Source organism: Ramularia collo-cygni, assembly GCF_900074925.1.
Source record: "Ramularia collo-cygni strain URUG2 genome assembly, contig: RCC_scaffold08, whole genome shotgun sequence".
Classification (NCBI taxonomy): domain Eukaryota; kingdom Fungi; phylum Ascomycota; class Dothideomycetes; order Mycosphaerellales; family Mycosphaerellaceae; genus Ramularia; species Ramularia collo-cygni.
The window spans coordinates 1,039,728-1,057,525 of record NW_019716262.1 but is presented as its reverse complement, the minus strand read 5'-3'; the positions used below and the strand labels follow the sequence as shown (position 1 = coordinate 1,057,525).

General features: G+C 51.2%; 6 protein-coding genes and 1 non-coding gene; 5 read left to right on the top strand and 2 right to left on the bottom strand.

Annotated features, from left to right (window-relative positions):
- Positions 1–1,045: 1,045 nt before the first annotated feature.
- Positions 1,046–6,304, bottom strand: RCC_05937 (uncharacterized protein; the record flags this gene model as incomplete). XM_023771201.1 has 2 exons in its annotated part: positions 1,046–1,096; positions 1,157–6,304. The coding sequence occupies 2 exons, from the start codon at positions 6,302–6,304 to the stop codon at positions 1,046–1,048; spliced, it is 5,199 nt and encodes a 1,732-aa protein (XP_023626969.1).
- A 2,001-nt stretch (positions 6,305–8,305) lies between these two features.
- RCC_05936 (related to 3-hydroxyisobutyrate dehydrogenase) lies at positions 8,306–9,478 on the top strand (the record flags this gene model as incomplete). XM_023771200.1 has 3 exons in its annotated part: positions 8,306–8,353; positions 8,407–8,562; positions 8,630–9,478. 3 exons carry the CDS (start codon positions 8,306–8,308, stop codon positions 9,476–9,478), a joined length of 1,053 nt encoding a protein of 350 aa, XP_023626968.1.
- A 257-nt stretch (positions 9,479–9,735) lies between these two features.
- RCC_05935 (related to serine/threonine protein kinase) lies at positions 9,736–10,902 on the top strand (the record flags this gene model as incomplete). XM_023771199.1 has 5 exons in its annotated part: positions 9,736–9,830; positions 9,889–10,163; positions 10,235–10,300; positions 10,363–10,502; positions 10,558–10,902. The coding sequence occupies 5 exons, from the start codon at positions 9,736–9,738 to the stop codon at positions 10,900–10,902; spliced, it is 921 nt and encodes a 306-aa protein (XP_023626967.1).
- Positions 10,903–11,345: 443 nt separating this feature from the next.
- Positions 11,346–11,425, top strand: tRNA. One transcript is given in 2 exon segments: positions 11,346–11,381; positions 11,390–11,425. It is a non-coding gene; the product is annotated as a tRNA-Arg (tRNA).
- Positions 11,426–12,999: 1,574 nt separating this feature from the next.
- Positions 13,000–13,834, bottom strand: RCC_05934 (probable siroheme synthase Met8; the record flags this gene model as incomplete). XM_023771198.1 has 2 exons in its annotated part: positions 13,000–13,656; positions 13,730–13,834. The coding sequence occupies 2 exons, from the start codon at positions 13,832–13,834 to the stop codon at positions 13,000–13,002; spliced, it is 762 nt and encodes a 253-aa protein (XP_023626966.1).
- A 755-nt stretch (positions 13,835–14,589) lies between these two features.
- RCC_05933 (uncharacterized protein) lies at positions 14,590–15,498 on the top strand (the record flags this gene model as incomplete). Its single annotated transcript, XM_023771197.1, has 1 exon — positions 14,590–15,498. The coding sequence occupies one exon, from the start codon at positions 14,590–14,592 to the stop codon at positions 15,496–15,498; it is 909 nt and encodes a 302-aa protein (XP_023626965.1).
- Positions 15,499–16,388: 890 nt separating this feature from the next.
- On the top strand, positions 16,389–17,580 carry RCC_05932 (probable nitrogen metabolic regulation protein nmr; the record flags this gene model as incomplete). XM_023771196.1 has 3 exons in its annotated part: positions 16,389–16,446; positions 16,508–16,996; positions 17,072–17,580. The coding sequence occupies 3 exons, from the start codon at positions 16,389–16,391 to the stop codon at positions 17,578–17,580; spliced, it is 1,056 nt and encodes a 351-aa protein (XP_023626964.1).
- Positions 17,581–17,798: the final 218 nt, after the last annotated feature.

Sequence of the window (17,798 nt, the reverse complement as noted above, 5' to 3'; positions counted from 1 at the left end):
GCGAGGCGTTAGAACTCACGGGAACGGGAATGAGAATGACATGCTTTGCCTGATGTCCTGGCCTGTACGATAACGATATGACGAGCATAATGAAACTGATCACAGCTATCCTACCTACAGCATTTTACCGCTCGCTAAACCATTTCGCAGCTGTTGTCATCTGCTGTTGATCGCGGCGGTGTCCTTTACATTTCACACAAGTCAAAGCCAAACAGACACCATTCTCCTGTAGCTACCTCGTCATACAATATGGTTCTAGAATACTTCTGCGCCCGATGGGAAGGAAGTATGAACATACCTGCCTGATGTGACATGACCAGAATAGTTTGTTGGTCAGGTGCGATACGGTCCATCGTGAAACTCTTGATGGACGTCGCTAAGTTGTTCATCTGCCGAGAGCAAGGCTCAAGATAGTACAACCTTAAGGTAGGTAGAAGAGATGGAATTCATCTCATTCCCTCGCCAGGAATAGAACCAGAGCCGGGCGTATACAATCCTTTGGGTTGTTCTAGAGATTTAAGCAGGGTGATAAAGTACCTTTGACAGGCGCCAAATATAGCAACACTGCTTGAAAAATGTGGCAGCTAACGGCACATACATACACAAAAAACTCTATCGCTAGAACCCGAGACGAGGGGAGAGGAGGGGAGGGGAAGTACGTCAATCTGCAGCAGCAATGCTCTCTTACCTTAATCATGCAGGAGAGCAGAAGAAATGTCGGTTGAATCTAATGCAGGAGAAAAGGTATTGATCAAGCAGGATGATCCTTGTTGTTTGTTGTTGTTCAATAATGATGAAGTACATCATATTACAGGGATAATTGTGAAAAGTAAGATATAAAGTAAGGTACTGCATGCGCTAATAAAACACATCATTGCCATCATCAGAAACAACCACATCAGCCCAATAATGACTTGACACGTTTGTAAGGTAGAATCCCCTTTTCTTTCCCCCCGGGCGCCTGGTTTGAATCGCAAAAATCTATATCGCGGTCCCGTCCGAAAACCGTGGTAGAGCTCACGCGTTTGTTGATGTATATATACACTCAATACCTCAGTTTGCCGACCAAACCGAAAGTATATGCCGCTTCACGTTCCTGTTCAAACAGTCAGTAATACTCYCTCAAAAACGACGAAGCGATACGATCAAAACTCACCGACTTCATCTGCACCATATAAACAGTCGTCCTCGCACTCAACACGCCTCCCACAGCACCAACTCTCCCCATCTCTCCATTGGGTCCCATATTCTCCTCATAAACACTAACCGCGATTCCTGTTCTCGCGACACGTTCAAAAGCCGTCTCTCCAAGCGTGACATCAAGCAAAAGCTCTCCTTTACTCTTGCCATACACCAGTACTCTCTTCTCAAGACCGGTGAGTTTGGGGTTTGTGGTGGGAGATTCTTGTCGGGGAGGAAGCATGACTGTCAATCTCGCGGAACCTAGATCCTTCCATTTGCTGGCGTTCTCGCGGATGTACAGGCGGATCTTGGAGTTTGTGACGCCCAGTGGAGTTCCCAGGCGTGGATCCAGTGGGTTCGGGGTTGCGACACCAGAAGAAAGGGACTCGCTGTTGGTGCTTTGAGTGCCGTATCGTGACGTGATTGTGCTCTTGGCAATGTCGAAGAATCTGTTTCCACCACTCAGACGGCGGAGTGCAGAAAATGCAGAGTTCATGGTGCCAACTGAAGACTCTGTCACAGCCACTGATGCGGGCCGGCTTCCATTGGAACGGTAAGAGACACTCTTTCTCGACCCAAGATTCCACCAAGATCCGCTCGTCTGACGGGTGCTGTTGCGGCGGTCCATAGCTTCGCCCCAGTTGCTTTGCTGGACGGGTCCTCTGGCATTCTGCAGAGCCACGTAGGTAGGATTCTCAATCCGAGCACGGTTGATCAGCGCGTAGAGCCTCTCGCAGTCTTCAGGGCTCCGAGAGCGGAACATGACATTGTTGCTTGTTCGGATGAGCGAGTTATCGGATGGTGGCGATCGTACGGAGATGTCGACCGCAGTGCCGCGACGTAAAGGCACCAACGGGGTGAGTTCTAGTGCTACCAGCGGCCTGATGCCCTTTGAAGAGGGGGTTGACCCCTCACCCTCTGCACTCAACTCGACAGAGTTGGCTTGGGTGATGTCGAATGCCTCGATCAAACCAGGCGTGACGAAGATTTGGCACTCCTCTGGATGGAGGCTGTCCCACTGGCCGCGATCAGACCAGCAGAAGATACCAGCAATGCTCTGTGCTGGGGCAACGTTAGTCTGCGGTACACTACGGTACGGTCCTTGCGAGGCCGATTCTGAAGGTCCCAAGCTGGCGTCACCCATGGTGAACTGGGTTTCTGGTGGAGAGGACATTCTCAGTGGCCTCATGGTATAGTCCTGAAATGCTTTTAGGTCTCCCACTGTGGAGACTTCCTCCTGAAGCGTCATACCCTCTTCCTCGTCTTCCATTGTCGATTCGGAGGTGATGGACTCTCCATCAGTAAGATCCTCCGAGTACTCGCTCTCTGACAAGGAGTAGGATGCTGTGGACGGTGCATATTCATGCTTGAGCGGAGAAGATGGACGTCGATCCTTCTTCATGAAAGCAGGGGTGAAGGATGGCAGAATGTTGATTCTCGAAGCGAGAGACGCACGCTGTGAAGGCCGTGGTGCAGGGATTTCCTTGTCACCGCCTGGCTCTCTCGCGTTGGAATCGGGCCGCTTCTGCAACTTCGCTGGCGCCGACGATGGTTCATGTTGATTTTGGGACGGCAATGCATCTCTATCGGATGAAGCACTGTCCGGCCGACTCGACTTGCGTATCTTCGGAATGGTTGGCATATCAGATGATGGCACTGAGGATGTTCGCCGCTCCATTCCAGGTCTTTTCTGATGGTACTCCTCGGGTTGGTCGTCTGCCTCAGTATACGCTTCTGAATATTGATCATCAGACGGAAGCCAAACGCTATAGTCGGTTCTACTGTCTGTTGTCATTGATGAGGTTGTCCAGTCAGATTGCGACCTCCCGTGGCTAGTATTCGGGCGTTTCGTCGCTGGTTCGCCACGAGGCCTGTCGTAGTAATACTCAGGTTGGACTGAGTGTCCCTGACGCTCGCGTTGTATGCCTTCAGTATACGTGGGCGCGGATGAGGTTGATGCAGTGCTGCTACGGTACCGACTTGCCTTGATCCTCTGGGTGTCGGTATGTACGCTCTCACTGTAAACGCTGTTGACCTCGCTAGCATCCCAAGTCTGGGTCGCTTGCTTCGCGGGTTCGCCAATAGGAATCTCAATCTCTCTAGGAGAGGGTTCCTGGCATTTGAAACGTTCGGTAGTGTCAAGTTTTGGCTTTGCGACACCTGGTGAACGTGCTCCAACATCGTTGAGCATGTTGAAACTCGACTTCCGTGATAATCTTGGCGGCATGGGCGAACTTCCAAGCATGTCAATCCAGTCCGCGCATGTCTGTTCATCCTCTGCTTGCAACGACATGACTTCGCGCCATTGTCGCGCATTGGCCAAGAAGCCCCTGACCATGACAACAAGCTCGCCTGGCCGGTCACCACTTCGTGCGGTAACAAGGCTGTGAGGCAAGGGCGGAAACAGAAGCCATCGCCCAGTGGTGGAAACCTCGCAGAACAGCACATCCCCGGCCTTGCCCCGATTGGGCGCATCATCTCTGTATACAATCTCAATCTTGCATCCCAGCTGCTGCCCACTCGAGTGGAGAAGCTCCATGTCGAAATAGTCTCTTGCGCCGACAGATCTTGTGGGATCGATGGTCACGCCGGTAATGGGTGCCAGGCTTCGGGGGTCCCGCGCTCTTGTGGCATCGATGCTTGAAGCAGCTTCGTCTTCGAGGCGTGCTTGTTCGTTATTGACACGGGTTTTCGCGGCTGCTATGAGATCCTGGTATCTCGCTGTCATATCCTCTGCATTTGCGGATGGTTGGAGCTGATTGATCGCCTTGAAAGTCTTGGCCAGATACTTGAGTCTCACAAGTGGACGTTTCAATAGATAGGCCACGTCCACTCGCTCGCCAGTTCCGTCCAAGAGGTCGCCTTCCTTGTTGCGTGGCAACCCATCGTCGGCTGGTGCGAGATTGACGACAATTCCAGTGAACCCAAGACGCCAGCATMTCAAGTACTCGGAATAGAGCTTAGAGGCTCCTTCAGCCCAGGTCAAGAGCTCGCTCGATTCATGCAGCGGCGCTCGTTTGTGGCAAGTTTTCAGTCGCTCGAGCGCGATACCCATGTCGATTACAGGCTGCGTCACCGAGGGATCAGTCAAAGGCCGGGGACCTGGCGCTGTGGGCGTCGAGGCCWTGGACGAAAGTGCATGCTGCAGCAGCACCGGCACCACACCGTCAACCAAGGTGCGCAATTCACGCTGATATTTGAGCTCTTCTGCTGAGAGATCGTTCATGACTTCTCCTAACGTGGTAGCTTCTGGCTTGGCCCGACGGGTCCGGGTGCTTCTTCGCGCTGCCGGCTTCACATCGACATCATCTCTTGAAACAGACAGAACAGACATCAGATCCGAATGATCTTTCACTCGGTGGCCGCGCTTAGTTCCCGTCCTTCTGGGCGCGTCGCCGTCACTCACACGCGACAGCACACTGCCATCCACAGAGGTAGCTTGGTCCTCAGAAAAGTGCAGCGGTGCCGGCTTACTTCTCTGTGACTTCACTCGCTGCTGCGGTGGATCGGCGGGTAGTGCTGTGGATACTCGCTTGCCGCCGCTTGGAATACGTGCTCTTTCTGCAGACCTCACAGGGGTGGGGCGAAGAGGCTCTGGGGGTGATCCAAGAAGCGCACCACTCATCATCGCTTCGCCAGCGGCTGGTGAGGTGCCACGAACAAATCGGTCCTTCACTGGAGACTTACGACTTGCACCACGCCGCTTCAAGGTACTTGAGGGTGAAGTGGATACTTCTGACACGTCGTCTGTAACGCTCCGCGACGCAAAATCTCGGGTCTCAATGCCCTTGAGATCCTGTCGAAGGCTTCGCGTTCTGTCGCCGCTCTTACGTGTCTCTTGGTTGTCCGTTTCATCAGATTTCGCTTCCAGCCGAGTTCGCGGTGCTTTTTTGGTGATTTCCAATGGTTCTGGAAGGAGCGATGACGCCTGTAGTTCCGTGAAAGGGTCCGGCATGTTTGCAAGCCATCCATCGATTCGCGTTGCATGCACTTGCGGCTGTATTTGCACAGGCGCTGGATTGTGTGATTTCTTGATGCGTTCTGTGATCTTTCGAGCATAGCCTTGTGCGGTAGAGGGTTGCCGTTGCAGATCTTCATCGAGCACGTGTGACTCTGTCCGCCTACGATCCGAGCTCGGTCGACGGAGTGCATCGTCATAGTCATCGGCATTTCTTGCCGTCCTTGGGCGCTCATGCTCTCTGCTGGGAGGCTTCTTCTGAGTCTGACGAGGTTCCGAGTGAGGTCTCGGCGGAGATAGGCTGGGAACTGTAATGTCTGTCGTTGCGCTGCGTTTGTCGGTAGAAGAGGTTGCATTGTAGCTGCTGTCGGACCTCCTGTAGTCATCTTCCTGGCGTGAGCGCCTCCGCCGCTTGATGTACACTCTCGTTCCGCTGCTCTCATAGTCGGGCTCAAGCGGCGGTTCTGCAGACTTGGAATGCGAGACCTTGCGGGCATGTCTCATAGGACGCGCTCGGCGCGACTCGGGCTCTGGGTCCGATTCGATAAACTCCTGCATTGAAGGCGGCACCTTTAATCCAACGCTGGCTACGCTCCGCCGAACGGTAACCGGTTTTGGAGTTATGTCCTTCTCCGGCGTAGGAACTTCCTCCTTCGCAGTGCGATCGCGACGCCAGTGTCCATCGCTGATGACGCGCTTCTTAGGCGCACCAACCTGTTTCAACTCGGCCACGGGAGGAGGTGGTGGAACCGGCTCCACCTGTGGTTTGCTCTTCCGCCGTACCCATGCCTTGCGGTCGAGATCCACCTCTCGCCCAGTCTTCTTCGCGCCGGACATCTTGGAAGGTGGTGTTTCCTTTGGTTGTGATGCGGGTGTTTGGGGCGTTGCCGGCGAAGGGTCATTGTCCTTGTCCGCCAGGTCGCTGTCCAGAACCGAGGCCTCCGTCTCGACCACAATCTGCACAATGCCTTCGCTCGCGCCTGCCGCTGTGTCCGTCTTGCCGTCTTCCTCCAACACCACCACCACTTCGTCCTCCTTCTGCACCACACCACCTCCTGCAAGATTCCATCCTGATATCTTCGTGGCAAAGTCCTGCGACCTGCGCCGTGCGAGTCCTGCACCCAGATCGACCTTTTTCTCTGCTGCCTTGCCGGTCACCGGCATCTGGACAGGCCTGGGGCTGTTTGCCCTCGAATCCCAGCTATAATGCTACCACAGGTCGTCCCGTTTTCCACTGAGTCGCTACAGTCGTTTCCACAAGCTTCATTGCAGGCGGTCGTCTCGCTGTTGCATTGAGATAGTCGCGAACGCAGTGGAAGATGTCGGTTGCTATGCAGTGCGGCTGGCGTAAGGTCTCCCCAGTGCAACGATTGTCAAACGCTCGATGTTCTGTCTCGCCAGAGTGGAAAAGAAGTTGAAGCTCTATGATGCTATATTCGAGTTGTACAACCAGAGCCGAGTTGCGGGAGTGACTGTGTGGGAAAAATGCAATGTGTCTTGGTGAACCTTTGCCGGTCTGTGTTTGTTTTGGTTTGGGCGTCGAGCGTTGCGCCGATCGGCTTGACTAGTTGGATCTTGATTGGAATCCTTGCTGCCTCCTTTTTGCATACAACACGCATCCTACGCTGCACTGTTCGCAATCGAGTGTCGTTTCGTCGTCTCTTCGGCTCTTGGGCAGCGGTGGACGTCGAGATGAGGTAGGTCAGCACGAGTACTCGACTGCACCCGTTATCTCATCGGGTGTCTCGGGAGCTTTGGACGCCGACCCCGGGCAGTCTCCAGCTCGACCGTCCTTACACTTCCACCCAACAGCCAGCGATCGTGTCCAGCAGAAAGGCCAACCTGGATCGTGGCTAACTTACGGATTCATGTTGGATCTCCGCCGCACTGGCAAGTCCCGAGGTCCTGCTCCCCATAGTACCGTCTTTGCGCCACATGGCTGGGATGCGTCCCGGCGCTGAAGACTGAAGATCCGATCTGGGGCTCCAATGTCTTGAACGGCCCGATTTTGGGAAGACTGGGCATTGTTCCTCCAAAAGAGCCTCATATGGCACAATACTTCTCTGCTCCAGCAGCGTTGGACCCAAACGAGTTGACTGGGACGTTGCATCGTTTCGCCTTGGCCCTGCCTCCCCAGAATATCCTTAACACTGCGTATAAGCTTTTGTTTCAATGCAGCTTTGATGTGCTCCAACGCTTCTCGTTGCTCGCTGCGGACGGCTAGCAGTTTTCACTGTCCCGTTAGCAGTGACTCGCTACATACTTGATTGTGGAAGAAGCATACAAAGCGATCTCAGACGGAGCATCATACGGCTACTTCTCTGKCATGCAAGGACTCTTCGTATATCCCAAATCAACCATTGTCGCAGCATTCACTGCGCGATATATTCTGCTATTCCGGAGGCTTGCAATCCAAGTGAAGCACGCTCGTTTTTCTTGAGGGCAATCCCGTCACACTCTCAAGATCGGCGGAAGTAGATTRTCCAATGCTCGAGCACAGAGCTGCAAAACTGCATCCTGCTCGTGTAAACTCCGACAGAATAACGCTTAGGGTTAGGGTTTGGGTAGTGCGACCGGCTGCCACGCTCATCGTATGGCTTTTCTACTTCATATAACGTACAATGTATGTATGGAGAGCAATCTGTGTCGTGCAAAGGGTTAGAGATGGAGTCTTGTGTAAGTTGCGGCACTTCAGCACTTTTTCAACATCCGGCTAATGTTTCAACGGTGAGGCTTCATCGCTCCGCAATGGCGGAGGTCGTTCCTCCCTCAAATCCCATCCATACCTAACATTCAGACGAGGCGATCTCCTACTCACACCAAAGCATTTCTTTCCTCGTGGCCTATTCCGCCCGTCGATCCGGTAGAGACGACAAGCACGAAGTGCCGAACCCGTGACTCTCACTATGCGGGTCGTCATAGTCGCCAAAAAATTCATACAAGCACGCGAAAGTGTTCCGATGCATTGCCTACTGCTTATCCGGCTCTGTCAACATCTGCAGACGTCACCAGACGTTCGATGCCGGCGTATGTACGAATTCACAGCCGCGGGGTGACTGCCCCACCTACATTAGGAGGTAAATGGAATACAGTTCCCATGTAACGTTTTGCACCTCTCATCGAACATCGATTCTTACGTCTTGGGCACCGTGGTCTCCTTCTACAATGACAGAACTACCAAAGTCGATCGGATGGGTTGGGCTTGGGCTCATGGTATGCTTGACCATGTTCATTAATGCTATACGCACTCACTAATGCATCCGTAGGGACTTCCCATGGTAACAAATCTTCTGCAGAAGATGCATACCGACACGCAGTTTCATGTGTACGATGTCTCACAAAAGCTGGTAGAGAAGTTTGTCCAAGATGGCAAAGGGCGAGTACATGCTTGCGGGAGTAGTAAGGAAGTTGCAGACAAGTGTGTATGCCATCGTCCATAACCAGACCCATCCAACATACCAAGGTTGGCTGACATCAATCGCAATGTAGGACGTGATCCTCTCCATGGTACCGGAAGGATCTCATGTTCGATCCGTCTATCTCGATGCAGCAAACGGTGTCCTGGCCAGCTCATCCCTGGACAACAAAATCCTGATCGACTGTTCCACCATCGATACCGCTTCCTCTCTAGCCGTTCGCGATGCATGTGCAGAAAAGCACCCGAGTACCCGCTTCTACGACTCACCAGTCTCAGGGGGCGTCATGGGTGCAGAAAAGGGCACTCTAACATTCATGCTCGGTTGCTCAACCACAAACTCTGATCTCCCACTCCTCATGGAACTTCTCAGCTTAATGGCAGGCAACATCTTCCCCTGCGGCGGTCCTTCGCTCGGACTAGTGAGCAAGCTGTGCAACAATTACTGCTCAGGCCTCATCGCAATCGCCGTAAGCGAAGCCATGAACATCGGGATTAAATCAGGCATGGATCCGAGGGTTCTGGCGAATGTCTTCCATACCAGTACGGCGCAGAGTGCGATTTGTGACGATTGGTGTCCTGTACCGGGGATCTGTCCGGAGGCTCCAGCGAGTAAAGGATACCAAGGAGGATTTYGTGTGGAGCTTATGAAGAAGGACTTTGGACTTGCGGTCGATGCTGCTGAAAGAGTCGGGGCGAAGTTGGCGTTGGGGAAAGAGGGTCTTGGGGTCTATGAGGGAGCAAGCAAGGACGACGGGTGTAGAGGATTGGACAGTAGGGTTGTGTATAGGTATCTCGGGGGAGCTGAAGATTGGAAGGAGAAAGGTGAGTTTGATGAGGATGTTGAGATGAAGAGAAATGAGACTAGAAGGCTTTTGAAGGCTGGTAGGGAGGCTGATGAGAGGAAGAGGAAGAGCGATTAGTGGTACGGGTAGCTTGACAAAGGAACGCAGGTACGTGAACCATACGTCCCAATGCGGCTCCAATTCGACCACACTTCCTCCATGAGTCAGAAACTGCTGGTCTTACCACAAGCGAAAGCGGCGCGCGTCTCGGCAGGGCCCGGTGAGCATGGATTCTTCAAGATGGATTCTTCAAGGTGAAATGCCCTTTCGTGCACGACTGAACTCAACTTTGAAGCGCTTGTCCAGCACTTGTGCGAGGCCTTCGAGCCGCTGTCATGGCATCAGCTCTACGAATAGGCCAGGCGGTCAAGGGTGTAAGAGACGTATATGTCGTCGCGCAGAAGCTTCACGACCAAGTCTGGAGCGCAAGGTCGGTCACTCTCCTTACTCCAACTTCAGTACTCTGTGCCCGCTAAACATACATCCAGCACTACGGCGCATAAACAAGTCGTGCTCAAATGWGCGCCTGAGATTCGTCTTCAACGCGAAAAGCAAATTTTGCAACAGTTTGAGGGCGATTCGTGCATCAGAAACTTCATCGACTATGRCAAAGAACCTCCTTTTCTAGTATTGGAGCACCTCGAGCTTGATGCACTGAAGTGGTCAAGCGAAGCAAGAGTTTCGAGGCAAGACATCAAACTCATCGCTCACAGCATTCTTTCCGCATTAGGATCCCTACATGCAAAAGGAATAGTCCATACAGGTATTATGATCCGTCTTTGTCCTGCAAGATAAGACTTGGCTGAACCCTAATGTTGCAAGACATCAAACCAGACAACATACTCCTCAATTTCGACGCAAACGGCACGAGAGTTGTGGAGGCTAAATTAGCCGACTGCGGTAAGCTCGAGCAACTCATAGCTCCGATTACATCGACTCGACGCTTACACCACATCTCACAGGCGACGCTTGCAACGTCGATCTAGAGACTGGTCCTCGCGGTACAGCCCATGCAATCGGAGCTGCTATTTTTCGAAGCCCAGAAGCCTTATTGGGGCTGAAATGGTCGACTCCAACAGATATATGGTCTTTCGGCGCCACGGCAAGTCTTTTATGGATTCACCATTACTCTATGGATCTGGCTAATCGTTTGGTAGCTTATCAGCCTTATTTTTGGGCGAGGTTTTCACATTTTCAAGCCTCTGAAGGTATCGGCCGATGACGCCGAATTTCCTGCGCATGTCCTGATACAACAAGCGAGATACTTTGGACCCTTTCCATTGAGCTACAAGACGCTTTTAGACGAAGAACAGGAACAGATCCTGGCTGCGATTCACATCTACATAGAGGAGCAGGGTATTCGGAAGCCGTTCTCCCAGGTGGAAGACAACGAGATGACCTCGGAAGACAAGGCATTTCTCTGTGGAATCATGAAATTAGACCCGAGGGATAGGCTAACGGCAAAGGAGTTGCTTAAACACGATTGGTTTGATATGCCGTAATGTACGAAGCGATTAAAGAAGTACTTAGTTATTAATCTTGTCTTTATTAGTAACTATGTTGTAATTGTAAAAATCGCTGTCCGCTTCTAGCCGTACATTACTAAATATAATATTATGCAGGGTATAGGTGCGCTGMCGTTTGTAAACAGAAGCTCGACTAAACGAAGTACTATTGCATCTCGTCCTATTGCTTACGCTCCTTACAATCAACAAATTTACTTAGTTACCTCCTGTGCTCGAGGAGTCGTAATAGCGTTAGTAGACTACACGCGACGGGGAGGTAGTAATGTGTTGATCAAGTGTTTCGGCGGAGTCTCGGCAGTTGCAAGACAGTACATATCTGAGTCAAAATTTGCAGCACCATCAACCGCAATGGGTTACACCCACGCAAGTCRGGGTAAGAAATCTTTCCAAAAGCGGTTCCAACCTATTCTGACAGTACATAGTGGTTGGCGCAATGGTAGCGCGTTGGTTTTCGGAATGAATACACCAAAGGTTGAGGGTTCGAGCCCCTTGCTGGTAAGTCAAATTGGACTCATAACTTGAACATCTCAATACTCATCTTCACCAGCTCGTCACATTCAAATGACTATGACCTTTKGCCTGTCTCAGACAGGCAAATATCTTTTTTTGCCCTTTTCTTCACATATTTAGACCGTCCCAGACCAGCTCAGCTCAGCTCTTGTCGTGATCATTTTGGACCGATATAGCTCATATGAGCATTTTCACCTTTTGGCCTAGTTGCAACTTTCACAGCTGCACGCCGACGTTGGGTATGGCCGACAATACATTGGAAAAGTGAACACATACCTGTCATACCGAATATCCCTATGTACTGTCGACCACTAGGCGTATTCTCGCTCATTGGCATATATGGACCCAATAGTGCATATATACGATCAAAGCTCCATGGTCATTTTGGACTAGAACACCCAAAGGCCTATCTTTGGGTACTCTGCTACTATTGTACTGCACATGCTTTCTTTGGGCTATCGCATGTATCTCCCAGCCGCAGGTAGACTACTTACAATGACCCAAGACAGGCCAGTGCAAACTCTGGGTTGAACGAATGGATCTTGATGACGGGCCATGTAAGCGGCAGCCGTTATAGACGTCACAAGACGAAGAAGATGATTAGATGCCTTGCTTGTTGGACCGCAGCCATCGTGGAACACTTATCGTGAACCGGAGCTGAGAGGCTTGTCGCTCTCCCCTATCCAGCTCGAGTAACTTACTTGGATTGAGCCTTGAGCCGCCGTAAATCAGCTCACCAGACTCTCTAAGATCTTCATAAGACCGCTGGTTTTCTTCAAATGCTCTTACCCGCGAGCCTGATTGCAATAGCCACGGATGCATCGGCATAATCAAAGTACATGTATCCTCGGAGACGCTTGCAGCATACTTATCGTGTTTTTTCGAAAGCGGTATGGGAAAGCTACGCCGAAGAATTGGCCACCTTCGCTTGTCTTTGAAAAGGAATCTCACCTCTTGAGAGTGTATGTCAGCTGGAACGGGGCGACTGAAGTGGTCGTTGAGATTCCGGACGGGTTCATGAATTTTGCATGCGTGATAGCTGGGGCTGTCCAGGGTGGTCAAGAAGTGCGAAGGTCTGGATAAAGCGTGTTGGAGCGACTACATGTAAGTCGTATTCAGGGAACTATCCAAGATATTGCTAAGCCCACCAATTTGTGCCTTTTTCTTCCGGGTCAAGTTGGCGTGAGCTTCAAGTCATAGGATTGAGTAGCTGAGTCTGCCCTTGATACCATCAGCCTTCGCAAACCACTTGCAAGCTGACCTCGCCACTTCATAACCGGCACATCCGAGGGCATGACAGCTAGKATCTTCAGAGTTGTCTCCCCTTGATCGATCCTATGCCTCCTCTCTGCAAGCCCATCGTGGCCCTTCAGCATTCCATTCAAACGCTGAAATGTCTCTCAGTCATTATATTCTGATTCCGACCAACGTCGCTCGTATCTCGGCGATTCTCACCACACTTCGTCCACTCATGGCTGACTGCAAATAGCTGGATCTCTCGGGTCATGCTCCATAAGACAAGCATATGGTACCGACGTCTCGACGGACATGGATGACAATATCTTAACACACGCAACTCCAGCCAAAGCTACCGTCAAACTCCCAAGGCCCACGGACTTCATTCAGGCTAGGAACCTTGTCGGGCGCATAGCTCCGTAGAAGTCCCTCCATGTCCTCTTCCGACATATCACAGAAATCCTCCAAGCTCCAAGCCAAACACACCTTACTCATCCACATCATCCTCTTCGGCCCCTCCTCAATATTCGGCGCCACCTTCCGCAGCTTTTTCCGCAACTCGCCGACCTTAACAATCGCCTGTCCAATATTCTCCGGCAAAGTCGCAGCGATTCTCCTCCTCACAATATTCGCCATCTTCGGCCCGTTCCCATTGGTCGACACCATGATCTGCAGCGGTCCATCTCGGTGCTCACTTCCAAAGTAAAAGTCACATTCGGGGGGCACATCGGCAATATTGGCATTGATGCGCTTCTGTTTGCACAGCTTCCAGATCTGGGAAGATGCGACCGGGTCATCGATGGCCGTCATGACCAGAGCGATCTCCGGGTCATCCAGATCCGTCGTCTCGAAGTTGCGGTCAATGTGCGTGATTTGCTGCTCCGCGACGCGATGGGCGACTTCGGGATTCATACCCGAGGCGGGACAGATGACGGTCACGGCGGCATCGGCGTTGAGGCCTTTTAAGATCCGCCCGGCGGCTACCTGTGGGGGAAAATGGACTGGGTCAGGTCAATGTCAATGGATTGTGGGAGTTGATGCTGGAAGGTAGACTGACCTCGCCGCCGCCAATGATGAGTACTTTCTTATTGCGGATCTGCCACGCGAGAATAAGGGAGCCACCGCCCTCCACTGGCGGGAATTCTTCAGTCGTACCTGCCATATTGTCGGTAGTTCAAAAGGCAAGTGAATGTCTTGGATGTCAAGTGGGAACAAGTCCGTGTGATAAGTCCGGAGCTGCATGTGAAAGAACAGCGTGATGTCAGCAACGGCTGCCGGCTAAACCTGCCCTTGTGATGATAGTAAGTACCAGGGTTAGGGTTGGGGTAGTGAGCAACGACCTGGTGTCGTTGAGGGCGATGCCCTACACCATTGAGAAGGCAACGAGGCCCGAATCTGCTGTGTATGTTGTTTCATCAAGTGTAGCGGAGCGCTTGATGCGCAATCAGTATGTAAGTAGTAGCTAAATTCACATTGCCAGTGTCTCCTCAGCGATAGCCTCTGGACAGTATGTTGTGCAAACAGTGCCCCATCATTTCCCGGACACCGATCCACGTCGAGGATATAGCTTACATCGTTGAAGTATTTACAGTGCTGACCATGAGCAGGCATCAGGTATATGGAAAGGAGACGAGGCACAAAAATGGCAGAACTTGGCAGAAAAGGGGGCCGTTAAAAAACCACACGGCCGGTTTGTCAATTGACGAATCACAATCCGAGTACTTCGAGCCCGGACGGTCTACTAAGTGACGTCTTCCATCATCAGTCATTAGCCTTCGCAACTCCAAATTTCCTAAAAGGGAAAGATGAGTGATCAAGCCAGCCACTAGTGATCAGTAAACAGTGAGTATAAGGTACCCACATAGGCATTGAAATCATAGAAAGCAAACACAAAAGCATCCCCATCGCAGCGAAAAGATGTTCCTACCAAACCTCCTCATCACTCTGCTGATAAGCATGACATCCGTGCAAGCCCAAGAGACCCAGCAATCCTGGGAAGGATTCGTAGAAAACGAAGGAGTCCATACCCACTACCGCGCAACAGGTTCCGGCCCTCTCCTCCTCCTCGCCCACGGCTTTCCCGACAATGCAGACACATTCTACAACCAGATCCCCGAACTGGCGAAACAATACACCGTCGTAACCACTACTCTCCGAGGTTTCCCTCCCAGCGACGTTCCCAAAGACGACGATGCATATCTCCTTCAAAACGTCGTGGGGGATTTCATGGCTCTCATCACGCATTTCAAAGCCCGGAAAGTCTTGATTGGAGGACATGATTTCGGCGGAGCAGCGATTCAATTACTTGCATTTTCGCACCCGGAATTGGTCTCTGGGATGATTCTTATGAATGCCCCTATCATTCCCCGACTCTCATATCTAGTCAATTTCGACCCGGAACAGCAGAAGGCTTCCGAATATACTTTACATTTCATGAAGCATCAAATTGGCGATGACAAGGATGTAGAAGAGAAGACCAAGTTCATTCGAGACCCCAGACGCCGCAAGGAGATTGAAGAGTATTTGACCGCTTCTCCCATGAATGGTATGATGGCGTACTATAAGAAGAACTACCCTGCTCCTCCTTATGGGCAGACTTCCCCGTTGCAGAACATCACCCTTCCAGTCCCTACTCTGATTATTTGGGGAGTGGAGGATGAGTATTTCATTCCGAAATTCGTGGATGGGATTGCTGGCATCTTCCCCAACTCCACCCGACTGGTGACAATTCCTCATGCGGGACATTGGGCTTTTCAGGATGAGCCGAAGAAGGTTAATAGGGAGATTTTGTCTTGGCTTGGGGAGCTGGATTATGTGGGTAAATAGGGGCGGCAGGGGGCTGGCTTTGAGTGGAGTACTTTTTCGAGAAATTTCTCTCGTTGTACATGCCAGAGTATGGAGACTCGATAGATTCAAAGATATCGTGATGAAGCAGAAATGTCTTTATAGTAATACTTGGAGCGGGAGAGACTTTATGCCTCCCAGAGAGAGATAGAATTAGGAATTCATTCTTCTAACAAAGCACTTCGATCTCCATGGTACTATAGTTCCATCTCGCTACCTGCTCTAACAAATTACTCTCAAGCGAGATCTGTTGCCAGCTTTACTTAAGACTGACCTCTTGACGCAATGAGATAGCTTCCAACATACACGCAACTCCGCCTGATTGTTTTACCAGTTGATTGCCGTCGCCAAGTTTCCTTACAAATTGTTGTCAGTCTGATCCCGAACGCTATACCCTGCATCGCGTGGCGAAACCATACAGTATTTTGTCTCACATTCTTTGCAATCTATGACGCCAATCACACGTTACTTCGAGGCTACCGTTCATTCTGCCCTTCTCTTCATAATCGACATGTCGTGTGAAGTTCGTGATTAGTGATCAGTGATCACTCCATACACCTAGTGCCGGTATGTCATATTGGATCTGATCGCACCAACCCCTAACAGATCTGCCAAGCCTCCTACACGGGCAAAGATGCTACACAAACCTCAGCAGTACCGCGTTGGGGAATGTGACTTCGCGAGGATCACACACGGGAGCTAGTAAAGGACAAAGGTGATTAGTATTCAATATATCCCAAACGACATGTTGACTGAACGATTCGAAAATGGTCCACATTGCATAAAAGAATACGATTCCCTCATCATGATTCCATCATCGCAAGATAGAGAAACCATACCCCAACAGCCAGAATCCAATCCCCAGAAGAACCATGAAATTGATCCTCGTCATCGGAGGCACAGGAGCCCAAGGCTCTCCCGTTGTCCACGGTACGCAACAAAAACCACATAACCCCATCACAACACATCCCCAAACTAACAAACCCTACAGCCCTCTCCCAAAGCTCCCGCTACACAGTCCGAGTTCTAACCCGTAAYACAAACTCCGCCCGCGCCCAAGAACTCGCCAAACTCCCCAATGTAGAACTCCTCCAAGGCAGCCAAGACAACCAAAAAGACCTCCACCGCGCCTTCAAAGGTGTCTACGGCGCCTGGGTAAACACAGACGGCTTCACAATCGGCGAGAAGAATGAACTCTTCTACGGCATTCGAGCGTATGAAATTGCACGACACGAAGGCGTACAGCATTACCTCTACGCTTCCACGGATTACGCGCTGCAAGATGCGAATTGGAATGAAAAGTATCATTGGGGACATAATGATGCCAAAGGTCGAGTTGGGGATTTCATCATGGCGCAGGGACAGAAGGGGATTACGAGCTCTTTGCTTATTACGGGGCCTTATATGAATATGTTATGGGATGGGATGTTTGTACCCAAACAGCTGGATGATGGTTCTTTTCTCTGGGCTAATCCTGCAAGTAAGTCCTACATATCTCACGAAACCCGAGTGAATCGATCTCCTACCCTTACTGACACAAATTTGCTTGTACCAGAGGACGGCAAAATCCCCCTAATAGCCCTCGAAGACATCGGCCTCTACTCCCTCTGGATCTTCGACAACCCCACGGAATCCTCAGGTCTATCCCTAAAAGTCGCAACCGACGAAGTAACTTTTACAGAAATCACCCAAACTTTCACCAAAGTCACCGGGAAACCCTCAAAACATCAATTCCTAGACTTGGAAACATTCTTACCAATGGCGGAACCTTTTCCCAATGCCCCGTCGAATTGGGCCGCGGGCCCGAATGCTCATACGGATGAATCGACTATGACGTGGAGGGAGAATTTCGGGGCGTGGTGGTTGTATTGGGGGGAAGGGCTTTGTGAGAAGAGAGATTTTGCTTTGTTGGATAGGATTCATCCCGGGAGGATCAAGTCGTTGGAGGATTGGATGCGTAAGGTGAATTATGATGGGAAACCGAAGAGTGTTTTGAAGGGGGCGGAGGATTTGAAGAGAGCTGCTGCTGAGATGGCCAAGGGGTCGACGCCTTCAACGGCATAGGCGGCCGAGGGGATGGTTCCATAGCGTGGAGCGAAAGAGAGGGGATGGTATCAGAGGCCGGTTGGTAATGGAGAACGATCTGGTCGCCTGCGGGTATGAATGCGATGATTTGGATATAGTAAGGAGACGAACAGATAATCGAAAATAAACAGAGTATGTCTTGAGAACGTATCGAATCAGCCAGTGTTTATACAGCCTTGAAGTTATATGCACATGCG